Genomic DNA, 18,213 nt, shown 5'->3' with positions numbered 1-18,213 from the left:
TCCAGTGATGGAAAGGAGCACAAACTTTTTTGTTTCTTCTTCGTTTATTGTCACAGCTGAAATTGGGGCAGGCTGAAGCACAGTCCCCACCATGGCTGAGGGCTGTGCTGGGGGATGCAGGGCAGGCACAGCAGCTGCAGCCCCGACTCCTCACCTGCCCCAGGGTTGCCTTGCTGTGCTCCAGCTGTCAGCAGCTGGCCGGCATCTCCCTGTTGCTTTTTGAGCCTCTCCAGCCCCGGCTCCCACCCCGAACCCGCGTTCTGGGGCTTCCCTGTCGCACCACACCTGCGGGGCACGGAGGGGAGGCGAAGCTCGGCCCAGGTGGGAGGGACCGGGCTCCCGTTAAATCGCAGCTCCCGCAGGAGCCGGGCCTTGCACGGACCCACCCTTGTGGTTTATGAGCTCCAGGTGCCGGAGGTGCTGCCGAGGAGCCGCGCAGGAGCGGGGATAACGAGCCCAGGTACCTCCGAGTGCTGATTGCCGCCTCTGCCCTGCCTCTTCCAAGTCCTTTTATTTCCCTTTCAGTTCTCATGCTAATGCTGGTGCAGCTCGTGTCAATTCTTCCCTTCCATCGCTCCTCTTACTGCTGCTTTGCGTTTAGCTGGGGGTTATTCTCCTGCCTCGGGAGGAATCTGCTCCTCAGGGGTCTCAAATAACACAAGATGTGGTTGTTCAGTGCTGCCAGGGGGCAGAAGCTGAGCCCTGGTGATGCAGGGTGGGGAAGGCTGCTGGATACTGCTGTGGAATTTTGCATATTGCTCTAGCTGAGGTTCTGAGGTTTTCTCAGTAGTCCATGGGGTTTATGACACGAGCAATTACCTTTCTGACCCTCTGGAAGCCTATTTAAGATTCCCAGTGGTGTTTGTTGTCTGTGCATGTGTCCCAGTGCATGTTCCCTGCTCTGCCTCGAGTGAGCTCAGCTGAGGTGAAGTGGCAGGGGTTGTGAGCTCCAGTGTCTCCTTCCTCCCCATGGGAGGCTGTGCTGTGGGAATTGTGGAGAGTTCAAGGCAATAAAAGTGCCATGTGGGGGCAGAGGTTTGTGTGGTGCCACTGAACCACAGCCAGGCAGGAAGGTCAAAGCGCAGGGAATGGGGTCATTAACCCCGTGCTGCGAAACCAAAAATGCTGCGAAACCAAAACCAGTTTCAGGGCCTCCATGCTTGTGTCAGAGGAGAGGGGATTATCTGCAGGATGGCATAGGAACTGTGCAGGTGGGAGTGCTTGGATCTGCTGCTGGTGTGGGTGGGTGTATTGGGAGGAAAATGGAGTCTGGGGAGGGGAGGAAATTCATCTTGTCCCACCTCTACTGCTTGGAGCCAAGGGAAGAGCCTGAAGCGTGTTCTCCATGAGGTTTCCAGGCCTGGCTGCAGCCCTGTGCACTGCAGGGGCTGTGCCCAGGCCAGCACAGGTGTTCAGGGCCCTTCTGGAACACCTGCAGTGTGCAGAGCCCCCCCGTGCAGCAGCTGCCACCCTCTCCCCCCCTTTGTCACCCCCTAAATGCAGGGAAGGAGCCTCTCACACTGCAGATTGCTCTGATGCTGCCCCCGAGTCCCACAAGGGCTGCAGGGAGATGTTCCCATGGTCTCAGAGAAGAAACATCCTGGCCTGTGCTCCGAGGAGCTCGTTAGCACAAGTTACAGCGTCTGTTGCTGTAACTCATCTCCAACATTCTTAGGATTTGCTAATTTAGCCTATTTTTAGACAAGACACCCTGCTCTAAAGGCCCTGCTGTCCCTGAGCCCCCCATGTCAACTGCTCACCCACAAAGAGGGGAGGGGAAACTTCTGCTGCTGTGCTGGGACCTCTCTTGGAAAGGAGGACCGGGCTCTGCGCTGCTCTTGTGCCCGGAGAAGCTCTTGCCAGAGGGGAAGGAGCTGTCCCGGGAGAGGAAAAGGCTGTAAGGCAGTGGGAGGGGGAGCTGCTGGAGCAGCGATTTCAACATTCCTGACAACCCGCCGCCTCCAAAAGCCCGGAGACCCTTCCAGAAGTCTGAAGTGTTGCTAAACAAGCAGCACTTTGGGAGGGGGGGGGGTCCCTGGGGGTGGGTGGCTCCTGCTGGGGATGCTCTCGGCTTGCACTGGAGGGTTTCTCGCTGCTCCACACCCTGCTCTGGCACTGCTCGTGTGGACGCTGCCCCATGGTGCAGCTCCAGGGGCTGGGCAGACACCAAGATGCTGTCTGGGATTTCATAAACGTTCCTTTTCCTGGCTGCTGAGGCTCCTAAATGCTTGTAGCTGAGAGAGGGAGGAGGCTCTGACAAAATCCCCCTTGGTCAGCCCCTCCTCGGGGCACCAGGTGCTGGAACCCCTCGGAGCTGGGCTGTATCAATATCTGCCATGTGATACCGCGGCTCTCCCTGCTCTGCGGGCAAAACACAGCACAACCATGGGAACTTTTCTTCCTCGGCCCCCTCAGCACGCCCCTCTAATCCAGGCAAACCGCGTGTAATGAGCTCTGGAAATCCTGGGGGTCCCAGCAGTTCCCTCTGCCCTGCCTGGCCGGGGGATGTGCGACAGCCTTGTCATCGGGAGGCTCCCAGGGCTCACGTTGCGAGGGAAAACCAACCAGCCTCGGCAGCTGCCGGAGCTTTTTGGGGTCTGCGCAGGCAGGGAGCGAGGCCGGGTCCCGGCTCGGGTGTCTGAGCCCCGAACAACCGCGCTGGGACAGCGGGGCCGCAGCTGCCGGGGATGCTGAGGGGCAGCCCAGAGAGGGGCTGGGGGGTTCCTGCAGAGGAAACAGGAGGGACTTTGCTCTGTGAGCATCCCCGGGCTCGCTCTGTGGCGGGGCTGAGCCGTGCCCGGCGGCTTTGGGAAGGGCGGGCGGGGATCGGGGTGTGCCCGGGGCACCCGAGCCTGGAGCCGCGCCCTGAGCCCTCCAAACACAGCAGCCTGTGCCCTGCAGCGCCCTGAGCCCTCCAAATACAGCAGCCTGTGCCCTGCAGCGCCCTGAGCCCTCCAAATACAGCAGCCTGTGCCCTGCAGCGCCCTGAGCCCTCCAAATACAGCAGCCTGTGCCCTGCAGAGCCCTGAGCCCTCCAAACACAGCACCCTGTGCCCTGCAGAGCCCTGAGCCCTCCAAATACAGCAGCCTGTGCCCTACAGCACCCCAAACACAGCAGCCCCCCAAACCCAGCACCTCTCCAAATACAGCAGCCTGTGCCCTGCAGCGCCCTGAGCCCTCCAAACACAGCACCCTGTGCCCTGCAGAGCTCTGAGCCTTCCAAATACAGCAGCCTGTGCCCTGCAGAGCCCTGAGCCCTCCAAATACAGCACCCTGTGCCCTGCAGAGCTCTGAGCCCTCCAAATACAGCAGCCTGTGCCCTACAGCACCCCAAACACAGCAGCCCCCCAAGCCCAGCACCTCTCCAAACACAGCACCCTGTGCCCTGCAGCCCCCCCAAACACAGCAGCCCTCCAAACATGGCACCCCAACCCCTGCAGCCCCCCAGACACAGCACCCCACCCCCTGCCCCACCCGGGTGCTCCAGTCCCAGTCTGACACCCCCAGCCCAGCTCGTTTCCCTACCTCTGCCATGAGCTGGGGTTACTGGGCTGAGCTGCAGCTCCAGGTCCCTCACTGAGGACATTTCTAAGAGTGTCCAACTGCCTGTGAAATCTGTAACTTGTCCCCTTCAGCTTAGAGTTCTGTTCCACGGTCTGCTTCCAGTAGGAGAAACTGCCATTTCCAGGCTGCTTGTGTTTGTGCCCATTTCCAGTCTGGCTGTGTTTGTGCCAGTTTATTTCCATCCCTTTCTGTGCTAGCTTTGAGACAACAGAGCTCCTTCCCTGGAATTTCCATGCAGCCAGTGGATCTCCCAGGCCTGGCTGAACCAGCCTGCCTGGCCATGGCTGCAGTGCTGGGGTTCCTCTGATTCTGCCCCAGAATCAGGGCACAGAGCCCAGGGCATGGCTCATGGCACGGTGTGGTACCTGTGCCCATGCCTGGCCTCTCTTCCCTGCCCAGGGGCACAGCCAGCCCCTGCCCAGCCCATTCCCTGTGGCTCTGGGGAGTTCCTGATCTCTGTGGGCAGCATTTGCCTGTGCCACACTGGTGGCCAGCAGCCACCCTGTGGTTCCTCCTTCACCTCAGCCCTTCCCCTTTGCTCCTCCAAGCACGAGAGCCAAGGCTCCAAATTCCTCTGAGGAGCTTGGGAGAGCTCTCACTTCAACCCAGAGAAGGGAAGGGAGGAGAAATGAGGTTTGGAGGCTAATTCTGGCAGCATCACACTTGAGAAAGATCAAAAACTCAGGGCAGGAGTACAAGGAAGGAGGGAAGCTGTTGCGTGCATGCTCCTGGAGGCCCCGGCAGCCCCGGTTCATGCATCCTGCACGTTATTTCTGTACCTACTTAAATTAAAACCAGCCTTGTCTTGTGGATGCTGACTGGAGCCAGGCAGTTCTTCTCCCCAGGGGAGAATCCAATTTTCACTCCATCTCGCTTGTGTTTTTGACCTGGAATGACTCTGCTTTTTATATTTAACAAACGCTCCCTCCGAGCCTGGGACCACGCTGCGCTTCTCACGCAGAGCTGGCACCGCTGTGGCACACGGTGCCCCGTGCCAGGAGACCTTGGGTGGTTCCCCAAGGTGGGCATCTGCTTACCTGGGCTCTGACCTGCACCCCCTGGGGCAGTCCTGTCACTCCTGAGGCGGCAAAAATTCTGTGGGCAGAGCCCTGGCATGGGAAGGGGGAAGGGGAATTGGTGCCAGGCTGTTCATGCATTCACTGTGCCCTGGGGCTGGCTCTGGGAATGCCAAGGAAGGGCCAGGGCTGGTGCTGGGCTCTGGGAATGCCAAGGAAGAGCCAGGGGCTGGTGCTGGGCTCTGGGTATGCCAAGGAAGAGCCAGGGGCTGGTGATGGGCTCTGGGAATGCCAAGCAAGGGCCAGGGGTTGGTGCTGGGCTCTGGGAATGCCAAGGAAGGGCCAGGGGCTGGTGCTGGGCTCTGGGTATGCCAAGGAAGAGCCAGGGGCTGGTGCTGGCCGTGGCACAGCCAGCAGAGAGGGCACCATGGGCTGTGGCACTGCTGCAGTCAGAGGAGGGACCCCACCACCTGCAGCCCCCTACCCATCACCAATTTCTGGCAGATCCCTTCCACAGGGATAACCAGCTCCAGCCTCAATCCATCCCCTCTGGGAACTGTGGCACACCTGGCTGCGACAGCACAGCCCCAGATTCCCAGGGGTTCCCACCTCTAGGAATAATTAGCAACAATTCAGAGCTGGCTCATTCAGGCTCCAGAGGTGCTTCCCTTGCTGCAGCACAGCCCCGCTCCCACTCCCGGTTCTGAAACCCTTCAGAGGCTCAGGGGACACGGCGGGGGCCGGGCTGGCAGCGAGGTGAATGGGGTTTCAGGTATTTATTCACTCCGGCAGCTCTCGGAAGCCCTGGAGAGGCTTTGCCTGCCCCGACTCGCCCGGGGCTGGGTGCTGACAGCAGCAGCGATGTTCTGCTTCGAATTCCCGACATTTGATGAGGCCGGGTGTCTCTCTAGCAAGATCTGGGGCTTCTGCGGGGTTATATAACTGAGGCAGGGCCGAGCTGCCCTGTTCGGAGGCACCCCCCGCTCCTGCTCTGACACCTGGCAGGGTAATTAGTCACTGATTACGGGCGGTGACGCAGGGCACCAGCCCAGCTCCTGCCCGCGCCCACGGGGCTCAGGGACTGCCTGCGAGCAACGTGTCTGCTTCCTAATCCTGTGACTCCATCGTTAATCAGCCCGGGATAAGAGAGTAAATAAGTCTGTCACTGGAGGCTGGTGCAGGGCAGGACAAATATTTTATGAGGTGTACTGTGAGAGTGTTCACAGGGGCCTTCGGATGAGGGAAGGGATGAGGATCTGGCTCCGTGTTTCAGAAGGCTTGATTTATTCTTTTATGATATATATTATATTAGAACTATACTAAAAGAATAGAAGAAAGGATTTCATCAGAAGGCTGGCTAAGAATGGAATAAGAATGAATGATAACAAAGGCTTGTGGCTCAGACTCTGTCCAAGCCAGCACACTTTGATTGGCCGTTAATTAAACCAGCTAACATGGGCTAATCAAAGATCTACCTGTTGCATTCCACAGATAACCATTGTTTACATTTTGTTCCTGAGGCCTCTCAACTTCTCAGGAGGACAAATCCTAAGGAAAGGGTTTTTCATAAAAGGCGTCTGTGCCAGTGTACCCCTCTGTTTGTGGGTGTCACACGCCAGATCCGCACAGGATGTGCAGAGGGAGCATTAACTCCTGCCAGCAAAGCTTTGGCTCTGGATCTCTGCATCCCCCGTGTCCCCACCAATTCTGCCCTCCCCAGGGACCAGAGAGGACAGTGTGGTGCTGGCACAGGGACTGTGCTGGGCCTGGGTGTCCCCAACACGGAGATCTGGGCTGGCACAGAGGGTACAGAGGGGTGCAGGGTTGTTGTCCTCATCCCAAGGCGAAAGGGTGAAGGTGGCAGCATGTGGCAGAGGGACAGCTCCTGCCCAGCAGCAGCTGGGGGAACCCCATTTGATTGCTGATGCAGCAGGACAACTTCCCCACCTCCAAACAGCATCCCAAGACCCTTTTGCCCAGACCTCTGAGGCAGGCCAACCTCATTCCATAGGGGTTTATAACGGGGAATATAAAAACACTTTCTGCCTAAAGCAAAGCATTCAAAGCCTATCTGCAGTCAGATTCCTCAAGCAGCACCACCACTGAGGCAGCAGCCACGTCCACAGGCCTGCAGACTTGTGTTGTACCAGGAAAATGAAATCCTGGATTAGCTGTACCCCCCCTTGCAGGACACTGCCCTGGCAGGCAGCTCCAGCTCTCTGCCCCACAGGGCTCCCTGGGGCCAGGGTCCCCTGGGAAGGCTGCTAGAGCCTTCACTTCATTCTTAATCCAGAAAAAATAAGCAAATAAAGGCAGGATTCCATTTTAGGCCTCTGTATCCTGAAGAGCTGCTGCCAACCAGCCTCTCATGCGCTGGCCTGGCTGTGCTGTGGCACCGGGAGCAGAGGCTGGAGGGGCTGGAAAAGCAGCACAGGGGGACTTGATTTCATATGAGCTGAATTCCAGCTTTCACTCCAGTGGAAAAGTCCATAAAAACGGGGATTTGGAGCCTGCTCCTGCCCGGGGCATGCCTGTGTAACCACTCCTCTCTGCATTCCTCAGATTCCTGTTCCGCTGGAGACTGGATTGAAGACGGGGTCTGAGGTCCCTGCTGGAGGAAGAGGAGAAGGAGGAGGAGGTTTCCCTTGGCCTCTGAGCTGTGAAAGCAGAAAACCAAAGCATGTCCCAGGTCATAGAATCCCACGTGCTGCGTGTTGGGCAGACTGTGTGCATTTCCTCACCCGAGGAAAGCAAGAGCCTGCACCCAGCCGGGTACCCCAGGCTGCCGGGCAAGTACGTCTACTACTCCACAGAAACCTGGGCTGAGCCCCACTCCATGGTGCACCCCAAGGCTCACCTGCTCCCCAGGTATGGAGCCCAGCCCCTGCCAGAGCATCTGGCTGCTCACACGCAGGGGAAGGACCAGCAGAATTCCTCCTTGGAGAGACCCCCTGTGCTGAGCCAGCCAAAGGAGGAGGAGAACGGCAGCACGGACCCTGAGGACCAGCCAATGTCTCCCTCCCTGGATATAACCATAGAGACTCTCAACAAGATGATCCTGGAGATTGATCCCACCTTCCAGCCACTGCCATGCAGGCCAGTGAGGGCTGCAGGCCAGCCTGCTGCTCAGGGGGACGCTGTGGCCACCAAGAAGGAGGAGCAGGAGGCAATAGGTGAGGCAAAGGAAGGGCTTGGGCTGTGGAGCCACCAAAGCTCCCATCTGGTGACAATCAGAGCCTGGTTGGGCACACGTCTGTCCCCTGGAGCCACAGAAGGCCCTGTGCTCCTGAGAAGGCTGGAAATGGGCACCAGGGACATTCCCTGCTGTCCCCAGGGGGATCAGTGTCCTGACATCAGGGCTCCATAATAAGAATCCAGAATTGGGTATCCAAGCTCTGTCTGACCCCAGTGCTTCCACAGCCCTGCCCTGATCACTGTTGACATTTCTCATGTCCAAGCAGCTCAGAGGGGTCCAGAAAGGAACGGGGAAAACAGCTTTTAGTTCTACCTGCTGTTCATTTCCCTGTGTTTGAAGAAAACAATTCTCATCACAAATGGGACTTGCAGCTGTTGGAAAACTTCTAATCCCAGCTGTCACCACCAGTGACAGGCTCTGGGTGCCCAGTGAGGACCCTGCTCCCCTCAAGGGCAGCAGAGCCTTTGCCAGGGTCACACTTGACCTGTGGGAGCACATGGGTTTGCAGCCAGATTTCCAGAGCCCTGGGCTAAGGTATCGAGTGTTGCACAACCTTCCCATTTAAGTGTTCCCAACCCTTGTGCCAGGGAAATTCTTTTTCCAGGGCTTGTGCACTCCCTGGGCAGCATACCTGGCATAGGCAAGGCACCAGCAGCACATACCAGCCCTGCCTCTGCTCACAGTGCCTCGTGTGACCCCTCGTGCAGCTCTTCCCTGCCATCCCCGCAGCCCAAACTCGGATTTGTGGTCCAGCTATTCCTGCCTGGGCTCTCCTGCTCATTTTGGGTGTTCAGCACTCTGTATATGGGGAGCTGACACTGCTGACAGGACAGTTCAGGGTGGTTCGGGTGCCTCAAGCTTCCCAAAAGCTTTACTGCCCATCCTTGTCTTTACACATGGAAATGCCTCAACAATCAGTCCCCCACAGCAAGGTCAAATGTGGAGATGTTAAAGACAAAAAAAACCCAAGTTAAATTCTCCCTGAGCCCTCATGCAGACAGAGGGAGAAGGATGAGGCGGGTGTGAGGGTGTGCAAGGCAGCAGCCCTGCAGGAGCCAGGCAATTCCAGAGCAGACAGTGTCTGCTTCCTGCTGGGATGGACAGGGTGGCCTTGCAGATAAAACACTGTGCCAAAGTGCAGATCCTGCTCTGGCTGCTCCGTGCCCTGACCCATTGCACTGCTCAGGGGCTGGAGCCCCAAGCAGCTCCTCAGGTAACGTGCTGATGGTCTGGAGAACCTGGCTGCAAGCGTGGCACTGAACATCTGGAGAGCTGGCCATGAATTCAGTGGGAAAGCCTCGCTCCAGCTTTCATTTTCTTTTAACAGCTCTTGGTTTTTTACACAAACTTCCTCCCGTAGTGCAGTGTTCACTCACCTGCTCCTGCTCCAGCCCTGCAGCCTGTGCCCTGCTGTGAGGGTGTCAGGGACTGATGGTGCCCAAGAGAGGTGAGAGGGGCCTGTTCTTGTCTTTTTTAGTGGAGAACATGAGGAAGCTTTAAACTCAATCTGGATGGGCCCCTTCCAGCTCAGCACAATCTATGAAATGCTGCAGCAACAGGAGGCACCTTCATGAGAGGCTCTATTCCCTCTGGATCCTTCTAGATCCTAGAGGAGAAAGGAGATCTCGGAGCTTGGCTTGCGTGACATCTGGGCTCCGTGTTTGTGGCACTTTTGCCACTCCTTGATGCTGGAAGACTTGCCAAGGTCTTGAGCAAATATTTGAGGTTTAACCACAGGTGATAAGAGGAGCAAAGGCAGAGAAGTAGGAGGTAAAAGGCCTCGGGAGCCTGGTGCACAGACTCTTGTCAGTTCTTTAAAGAACAATTAAAATCCGCGTTTCTTTCTCATTTTGGGGAGATATTGACAAAAGGGTTTGAGCACTGGTGCCAGGGCACATGGACACAGAGATGCCCCCAGGTTGGGCATTGGAGGAGCTGGCTTTGGCTCTGTCCTGCCATGATCCAGCTGTGTCCCCGCTGGGGACCAGCCCTCCTCACACACCCAGCGCCTCCTTGGCTGTGTTTATCCAATTTTCTGCTGGGATTGGCACAAAGGGGCTCAGGGGATCACTTCAGTACAGCCCTGTGCTTTTCCTGCTCACCCAGCTCCGTGCCCCAGAGCCCAGGTTGGTGCTTGGGCCAGCAGGTCCATCAGGACCTGTCACACCACGGGCAGGGAGCTCAGGGCTGTCAGAGCAGTTTGTCTTTGCCGCAGCAAACAGGATTTTCCCTCTCTGAGAAACACCTTTGAGAAGGGGAACTTTGCTGAACTCCACGGCAGGGCAAGGAGCAGGAGCTGAAAGCAAAGCTGGGCACGTCCAGGCTGGAAGGGAGGTGCACACCTCTGGCTCTGGGGTGATTAAGTGATTAACCACAGCAGCAGCTCCCCTGGGATGTGATGAATCTGCCAGCTCTCAAATCAAGTCAGAGTTGCTAAAAGGGCTCTTCCAGCTCAGCCAGAAATGCTGGCTTTGTCCAAGGAAGCCTGGATTTGGTGTGCACCAGGTTCTCCAGGTGCTAGCCGTGAGGCTCCACTGGAGGTGTTGGACAGGAGATGCTGTCAGGTGTGTTCTCATGTCACTAATGGCAAGTGGAAGGGCTGGCTCTGAGCAGAAAGAATCCCAGAGCAGGACAGAGGCACAGAGACTGCTTCAGGGAGATCTGTGCAGGGAGGGAGAAAGGAGGAGAGAGCAGCCACCCCCTGACAGGTCTGTGCTTGCTGGTCCTGTGCACCAGGAATGTTGTGTCTGCCCGTGTCCCACGTGGATTTGTCACTGCCCCAGCTGTACCTGGGCCCAGGTGACATCCCCTCTGCCCAGGGTGTGCAGGGCCACCCTCAGAACCTGACGTCACCCCGGGGGGAGCAGCCAGGTGTTTTTCTCTTGAGTCAGGTACAAACAGAGCAGCTGCTGGAGGGAACACCCTGCTCTGGCTGCAGGTCCCGGCAGGTCCTGGCTGGGTAATGCTGGCGAGGGGGGTCTGAGCAGGCAGACGTGGCCGCACGTAACCCCCTGCCTTCCCCGGGAGCCTGCCAGCACTGGGGGGGAGCTCTGTGAGCAATCAGCCCTCGCAGGGTCTCAACACGCTGCTGGACCCCCAGCCCTGCAGAGAGGGAGCCAAAATTCCCAGCAGGAACAACAGACACGTGTTCCTCACAGAGCTTTGCTGAGGAGCCCAGCTTGCACACCAGACCCTTCATGATCTCCCCTCTCTTTCTCTCTCTGCAGACATCAAGTACATAGAGCTGACCCCAGGCAGAGCCACGGGGCCTGAGCTGCCACAGGGCTCCCCCAGCCCTTCAGGCACCCCCTTCTCCAGGTCCCCTCAGACCAGCAGCTTCCTGCCCCAGAAAGGAGCCCTGGGAGGCAAATACAGCTCCGGTGACAGCGTGGTTTTCTCCAGCCCACCCGGACCCCCGAGTCCCCAGGCGGCCGCGCTGAGCAGCAGCAAAGCAGCCGAGAGCAGCAGCGCTCCCTGGCAGTGCCTGGCAGGACACACAGACACAGCCTCCTGCAGCCCCGGGGCCCTCAGCACCTCCCCAGGTGTGGAGAACCTGCTGAAGCCCGTGCAGGTGCTGAGGGCCCAGCAGAGGGGCAGCTGGGTGTCCCAGCTCTCCACCAGCCCCGGCTCGGACACCAGCTACATCCTGGGCAGGTAAACGCCACCTGTGCCCGCTGGAAGGGGCACAGGGCAGTCCCTCACTCCCTGGTGGTGCCCTGCAGGGTCGGTGCAGTGGCTGGCGTGGTTTCTGTGTGTGAACACCCCCCCGATGTGTGTGTGCTCTGTCTCCCTCCTGCAGCAGCACCCACTCGCTCCACCACGACGACTCCGACGCTTCGGCCGCTGCCTCCCTGTCCCCCTCCAGCTCCCTGGGCAGCCCCTGCTCCCCTTCCTCGGGCATCGTGGCTCACCCCAGGGAGGCTTCGGGCCAGAGCTCCCCCCAGCCGCGGGCAGGCAGCTCCCCCAGCGCCTCCCCGGCCCAGAAGGGCCAGGCCAGCAGCTGCCCCCCGTCCATCCTCACCTCTGCTGCCGACATCCCGGTGCTGCTGGTGAACGGGTGCCTGGAACAAGGGGATGGACCCCCCCAGCTGGCCAGAGCCCCCCCGAGCTGTGCCAAACAGCCCCCCCTGGCCGGCTGCAGCCCGGCCTCGAGGCTGGGGGGCCTGAACAACGCTCAGTCAGCGCCCACCCTCAGCTGCCTCTCGGACAGTGAGTCATGGGCAGGGTGGGGGGCAGTGCACAGCCCAAAAGTGCTGGGAAACAGGGGAGCAAAGCCCATTTTCCCTCTGCTTTAGCTGGTTCTATTCCCTCTGCTTATAGACACAAAGGATGGGAGGTGCTGGCTGTGTTTCCCCATGGTCCAGGTGGTCTCCAGGCTGAGGGTGGGGACCCAGGGTTGGGCTCAGCTTTCTGCCCACCGGTGTCCTGGGACGTGGGCTCAGCAGCCAGGAATGCTCTGCTCCCTCCAGGAGATGCAGATGCACCTATTTATAGCACCTGAGAATGAGGAACATCATTCTGTGCTGTGCTGGGCTGTTTGCAGACCCAGAGCGGGCTGGGAGGAGGGGTTGGGGCTCCCGTTGGCTCTGAGGACACCAAAAGGCACCAGGGTTCACAAGGTCCCTCATTCAAGGGCAGACACTGGGGCTATTGTTCTCTGGAGGAGATGAGCAGAGGCAGCTCTCAGGGCAGAGGGTTTTAATTGGAATCCTTGTGGGAATAGCAAGAGGGTGTGTGGGTCAGATCCTGGTGTAAATCCCATGGCCCAGTGCGTTGTGCAGGGCTGGGCAGGCTGGCACTGCCAGGGGATTCCATGTGACCCTCTCTGCTCTACATCACAGCCTGCCAAGAGAGATAATTGCATGGAGAACGAGCTGTTCTGAGGAGTGGGGAGGAAAGGACTCAAAAGGATTGAAAGACCTTCAGCCCTGGCCACCCTGAGGGAGAAATGCCTTTGCTGGGCTCTGCCCTCTGTGCGGGTCCCTCATGTTCCTGCTGGCCTTGACACCCCGTGCTCTCTTGCAGGTCCCCTGAGGGCTGGGCAGCCCACCATGAAGTTTGTGATGGACACCTCCAAATTCTGGTTCAAGCCAAGCATCAGCAGGGACCGAGGTGAGGCAGGGTGTGACCCCACTCGGGCTCTGGCCTGTCCCCAGAGCTCCCCAGTGCCCCTGTGGGGACTCAGTGGGGGCAAATCAAACCCTGCTGGGCGCTGATGGGTGTGGAGGGACCTTCTCAAGGGTTGTGTCACGGGCCCTCTGTGTCCTCCACGCCCAGCAAAGCATGGCCTGGGCAGGGGCTGAGTGTCCTGAGGGCTGCAGGGACCGTGGCACCAAGGCAGGGCCCTGCAGTTGGTGCCACACCAGGGATGTGTGCATGTCCTTGGCACACACTCCAGAGCTGCAGCAGCCAAGGAGGGGCTCCCTGCAGAGCAGCAGGGCACAGGGCAGGCAGCTCCCACCTGTTGTGCTTGGCTGAGCCCCTGCCTGTGCTCTGACAGCAATCCAGCTGCTGAAGGACAAGGAGCCGGGCACGTTCCTGGTGAGGGACAGCACCTCCTTCCGGGGCTCCTTCGGGCTGGCCATGAAGGTTCCTGGCTCCCCCTCGGGCAGCCAGACAGGTAAGGGGGTGCACGGGGGGCTGCTTCAAGGGTTTAACTGAAATGGCTCAAAATAAAGCCACAGAGAAGCCGCAGCACTGTGGTGTGTGGCATAGAGTCTCTGTGTGCCCTCTTCTCACGGGGGCTGGCACCACAGTGGTGGCACAAAGCAGCTCCAGTGGTGCCCTGGGACAGGACTCTGGGGTGGCACGGTGGCGTTGGGGCCGCTGCTGGTGCTGATCGTGGTTCCTCTTGCAGGTGAGGAGAGCAGTGACCTCGTCAGGCACTTCCTCATCGAGTCCTCCACCAAAGGGGTTCACCTGAAGGGCGCCAGCGAGGAGCTGTACTTTGGTAAGGACGGTGCTGTGCCCACAGCAGCCCTGGCAGCGCCAGGAGCTGCTCTCAAAGCCCCTGGAAGCACCAGGTGAATGCGGTGCCCACCTGCCAGCACAGGAACCCCCCAGCCCCAGCTCCTGCCTGCATTTCCCTGGCAGCTCCAAAGCAGGAACACGAGCTCCCTGTTGGGACACTGCTGCAGGTGTGTGGGTGGGGGGTTCCAGGCAGCATTGCCATCCCCCCTCCCCCCTAAACTCACAATTCTGATTGCAGGGAGCCTCTCTGCCTTCGTCTACCAGCACTCCATCACCCCTCTGGCGCTGCCCTGCAAGCTCAGCATCCCCACCCGAGGTAGGAGATGCGGCCGGAGGGAGGCTCCTCCCGCTGCCCCGGGGAGGTGGGCGAGGTCCTGGCCTGGGGAGGGGTCTGAGCCCCCCCTCCGGGTGCCTGCGAGGGGCTTCTCCCCTGGCTGCAGGTGGAGCCGACCTGGGGACAGGAGGGTGGTGACTCCTTTCCGCTGGGGGCGAGGGAAGTGGGAGTGGGAGATCAGAGGTGAACGGAGAGGGAAATGAAACACAATTGGGTTAATTACTGCCCTAAACCCCTGCAATTAGTGTCTTTTGTGAGATAAGGAAAAGCCAAAGAGGTGACCAGCTCAGCCTGGCCTGTGGCATCACTGCTCCTGCTTGTCCTTTGCGCAGATCTCGCTGATGGATTGGACAGCCCTGACTGCGCCCCTGAACCTGCCCCGGCCCGGGCCAGGAAAGCTGCAGGTGAGGACAGGAGCCGGCTGCTGGCCCTGGGGACATCCTTGGGCACACTGTGACAGCAGCAGGTCACCCCCGTGCAGGGCTGGGCACCGACATCCCCCTCCAGCTTCCCCGTGGGGCTGGAGATAGCTGCAGGATTCCTGCAGATTTTTTCCTTGGGTTGCAAGGAAACCTGATATTTTTAAGGAAAGGAAACTTTGAGTCGTCAAGCTGCTTGACAGCACAGCTCTTGAGGTCGTGGGGCTGATGAAAGACCCCCGGGTTCCACAGTTTTAAAGAGTTCCTGATTTTTAAGCCCCTCTCTCCTGATGGGCTTCAATGGGGGTGGAACAGCTGGAGCTTTAGGAGAGGGGTGGGCAGTCAGGGGCTGGTGAAATTCCCTTGTAGGGCACATGCGGGAATGGTCTGTGGATGGGGAAGGGTCTGTGCACCTCAGCCTGGGTGGGCTCCAGGTGAGAGCAAAGAATGAAGGGCGGGAGACCACACGGATGGGTCACAACGCAGGCTGGGGAGCTGGGGACTGCTTTGTTTTGCTGGAAATTCTGAAAAATCAGTTGGCAGGCTGGAAAGTTTAGTTTGACCCAGAGCAGCCCTTTAAACAGCTCAATCAGCCTGAAATGTCATGTTTTAGGTTGGCCGTCAGCCCTTGGTTAGCTTCGGGTATTTCTGCTTTTCATTAAAGGAAATATGTAATAAACAGACAAGAAGAAACCCAGCAAATGTGACATTTAGAAACGGGAAATTAAATACTTTGACTTTTACAACAATTAGCGCGAAGAATTAAAGCAAACCAAACGAAATCAGCGAAGAATTTCTGAGTCACCAAATCTTTTTTAAAATTTTCGTCAAAACAAACCTGACCCGGGTCCATGTGAGGGATCTGCAGGATGACCCCTGGGGACCCCTTGGCCCGGGTCACATCCGTGCTGAGCCGTGCTGTCCTTGCAGTGTGCAACGTCCTGTACCTCAACTCGGTGAACGTGGAGACGCTGACAGGAGCCCCGGCCATCCTGAAGGGCATCTCCTGTACCTTGGAGCTGGAGACGCTGCCCACCCCAGCCCTGGTGCACTTCAGGGTGACGGAGCAGGGCGTCACGCTGACCGACGTCCAGAGGAAGTAAGAGCTTGGGTGGGCCAAGGGATGGGATGGGGGAGTTTCATGGAGAGGCAGCTCCCTCCTCACCTCCCAGCCTCAGGAAAACATGTCCTGGTTGGACAAATCCGTGTCACCATGCAGGGATGGATGTGGCACCTTAGCAAGGGGTGCTGGGTTTGGTGGCGTGGCAGGGGACCAGGTGCACTCGGGGTTGGGGTTTTGGGATGCCTTGAGACCCTCGGTCTGGCACAACAGGGGTTAGATTTGCAAATTCATGTCCTTTCCCAGGCCCTTCCCTTCCCTAACGATTCCCTCTCCTCTTCCAGGGTGTTTTTCAGGCGACACTACCCCTTGGCTGCCATCAGGTTCTGTGGGATGGACCCTGAGAACAGAAAGTGAGTTTTGGGCAGCCGTGCCTGTCAGAACCACCCACCACTGCTGTGCTCCCTTCCCTGTGCTTCCCAGTGCCTCTGCACCACTTCAGATCCCAAATCCCATAAAACTGCCCTGGGCACGCCCTGCTGGGGTGGATCTAAACATAACCCTTGGCTTTGCAGCTGATGGAATGAGTTAAACATCAGCCTCTGAGCAACTCCAATTCTGTTCTTCCCCCAGGTGGCAGAAGTACTGCAAGTCCTCCAGGTAAGAGCAGGGACCTCCTGCATGGGGTGGGGGGCTGGAATCCGGGGGAATGCTGCTGCTTTGGGAAGTGGCTGCATTGCAGAGCAGCAAAGAATGAGGTCAAAAAATGAGGAGGGGATGTGATAGAAGTTACCATGGTGGCAGGATGAGGCGTGGGACTGATGGGTGAAGCTTTTTGGGGGGGGTTTGGATGAGAGGTTTGGCTGAGGCCAGTTTTCCACATCCCCTCATGCAGAACCCCTCGTCCAAATCCCACAGCCTTCCCAGGGACTTGTGCTGGGTTCAGGAAGTGAGTTTATATCTGGCTCTACCTTGTGCTCAAGAATCTTTTCACAGCTGGGGAAGCCTTGCCAAAAATGCTCCTCCCGGCTGCTTGGCTTCCAAGGAAACGTGATTGGGGAGCGGGCCAAGGTGGAATTGCTGGAACTGGGATTTGGCTTTGTGGCTGGGCTGGTTTCAGCCTATTCCTTCAGATTCCTGGATGCAAACTGAATAAGCCTCTTTTCTTCCCCAAAGAATCTTCGGGTTCGTGGCCAAAAGCCAGACAGACTCGGAGAACCTCTGTCACCTGTTTGCAGAGTACGACACCGTGCAGCCCGTGTCCCTCGTCATCGACCTGCTCCGCCAGCTCCTGCCCAGCCCATAGGGACACACACAGCCCTGGGACACTCAGGGCCAGCAGCTGCCCACACACTGCTGAGCTTCTCCTGCTCCCCTTCTCCTGCTTCTGGGTTGCATTTTGGCAACAGCACGTAATTCGAATTTTTTTTTGTTATGCACCGTCGCATCAGGAGCCTCAGCTAAGGACTTTCAGCCCTGGTGGGATGAGATGCTCCTCCAAGCCTCTCCATGGGGCACTGGCTGCCCTGGGGAAGGGATGGGAGCTGTGCTCTCTATGGAACCACTGTCCCTCAGCTGGAACTCTCTGCTTTGAAGGACCACAATGCTCTGGCTGGGGTTTCCACCAGCCGTGAGGCGCCCTGGGCTGGGGGAGCTCATGGAGCTGAACTGAACTGGGGACTCAGCCCTGACCCCCCAGTGCTGCAGGAGGGAAAATCTGGGGGAGGAATCGCCCCCCCTGAGCAGCACAAAGAGGCAGCTTTGCAAATCAAAGTGTATAAAATGACTAAGTCCTGCTGGAAACCTGCTCGCCTCGAGGAGCAAGCAGCATCCACAGGCAGGAATTGACAGAGCAGCGCATTTTTCCTGGTGCTGGGAAATTCTCCTGCCCTTTTTACGCAGCGCGGGGTTGCGGGCGGGGCTCGACCTCCCAGCATTGCAGAGAGCTGGGAAATAAATGGTGACATTTCCATGACAGTGAAACATCCTCGGGTTTTTGGAAATGACTTGCCTGAATTTGGGCCGGATTCTCGGATGACGTAAATTGGCAGGGCCTCGAGGAAGACTCATGGTGCTGCCACAATCTGCAGCAGCTGAAGGGTCAGCTCGTGCTGTAGCTCAGAGCAGAAAGCAGCTCTGAGGCCACCACACTCTTCTCTACCTTATTTCTCATTTGGTGACTCTGCTTTGGTTTAATTTTGACCCCCATGTTAGCAAACCCTCGCAGGGGTATTTTCAATAAAGCAGTAGAATATTTTTCAATGACATCACGAGGATGGCAGCAATGGAGACACTTGCTCTGCTCCAGAGCAGCTGAACAGATGCACCCAGGGCACCCAGGGCTCCAGCCAGGCTGTGAAGCAGGTCCAGCTGTGGCCACTCTTGGCAGTGACCAGAACAGATATTGGGGTCACTGTGGGGGGAGCACATGGGGCACCAAGAGGAGACAGCAGCAGCTTTGTCCCCCCAATCCCTCTGCCCTGAGCTCTGCTCAGCCACAGCCCAGCACTGCAGGGAGGGCTCAGGAGCTGGTGCCCAAGGGATCCAGGTGCCTCTGCTGTCCCCATTGTGCTGCAGGGACCAGGGGGCAGCTTGGGCTGTGGGTCATGAACCCTGAGACCCTGGGGCAGCCCTGGGACCCCCAGAGGTGGCAA

The 18,213-nt window shown here is 58.3% G+C and overlaps 1 protein-coding gene across 2 annotated transcripts; it reads left to right on the top strand.

The window, feature by feature from the left end:
* Positions 1-367: 367 nt before the first annotated feature.
* On the top strand, positions 368-17,826 carry TNS4 (tensin 4). Of its 2 annotated transcripts, none has more exons than XR_010030923.1 (13): positions 368-460; positions 7,143-7,753; positions 11,004-11,430; positions 11,576-11,985; positions 12,802-12,888; positions 13,277-13,396; positions 13,634-13,726; positions 13,985-14,062; positions 14,413-14,484; positions 15,430-15,598; positions 15,904-15,972; positions 16,135-16,219; positions 16,736-16,770. XR_010030923.1 is itself a non-coding variant. In XM_063178910.1 (13 exons), the coding sequence occupies exons 2-13, from the start codon at positions 7,261-7,263 to the stop codon at positions 16,863-16,865; spliced, it is 2,175 nt and encodes a 724-aa protein (XP_063034980.1). In that variant the 5' UTR covers positions 368-460; positions 7,143-7,260; the 3' UTR covers positions 16,866-17,826. The 2 variants fall into 2 exon arrangements, 1 of the variants encoding a protein (XP_063034980.1); XM_063178910.1 differs by having other exon boundaries at positions 16,193-16,219; positions 16,736-17,826.
* The last annotated feature ends 387 nt before the right edge of the window (positions 17,827-18,213 follow it).

The sequence above is a fragment of the Melospiza melodia genome, chromosome 30 (genome assembly GCF_035770615.1).
Source record: "Melospiza melodia melodia isolate bMelMel2 chromosome 30, bMelMel2.pri, whole genome shotgun sequence".
Taxonomy (NCBI): Eukaryota; Metazoa; Chordata; class Aves; order Passeriformes; family Passerellidae; genus Melospiza; species Melospiza melodia.
This window is presented reverse-complemented; position numbering and strand designations above follow the sequence as displayed.

Excerpts from the sequence above, each read along its gene's own strand:
- TNS4 (XM_063178910.1), top strand. The coding sequence starts at position 7,261 with ATGTCCCAGGTCATAGAATCCCACGTGCTGCGTGTTGGGCAGACTGTG. Across the intron at positions 14,485-15,429 it reads CCGGGCCAGGAAAGCTGCAG|TGTGCAACGTCCTGTACCTC; the intron begins GTGAGGACAGGA and ends CTGTCCTTGCAG. Across the intron at positions 15,973-16,192 it reads ATGGACCCTGAGAACAGAAA|GTGGCAGAAGTACTGCAAGT; the intron begins GTGAGTTTTGGG and ends TTCTTCCCCCAG.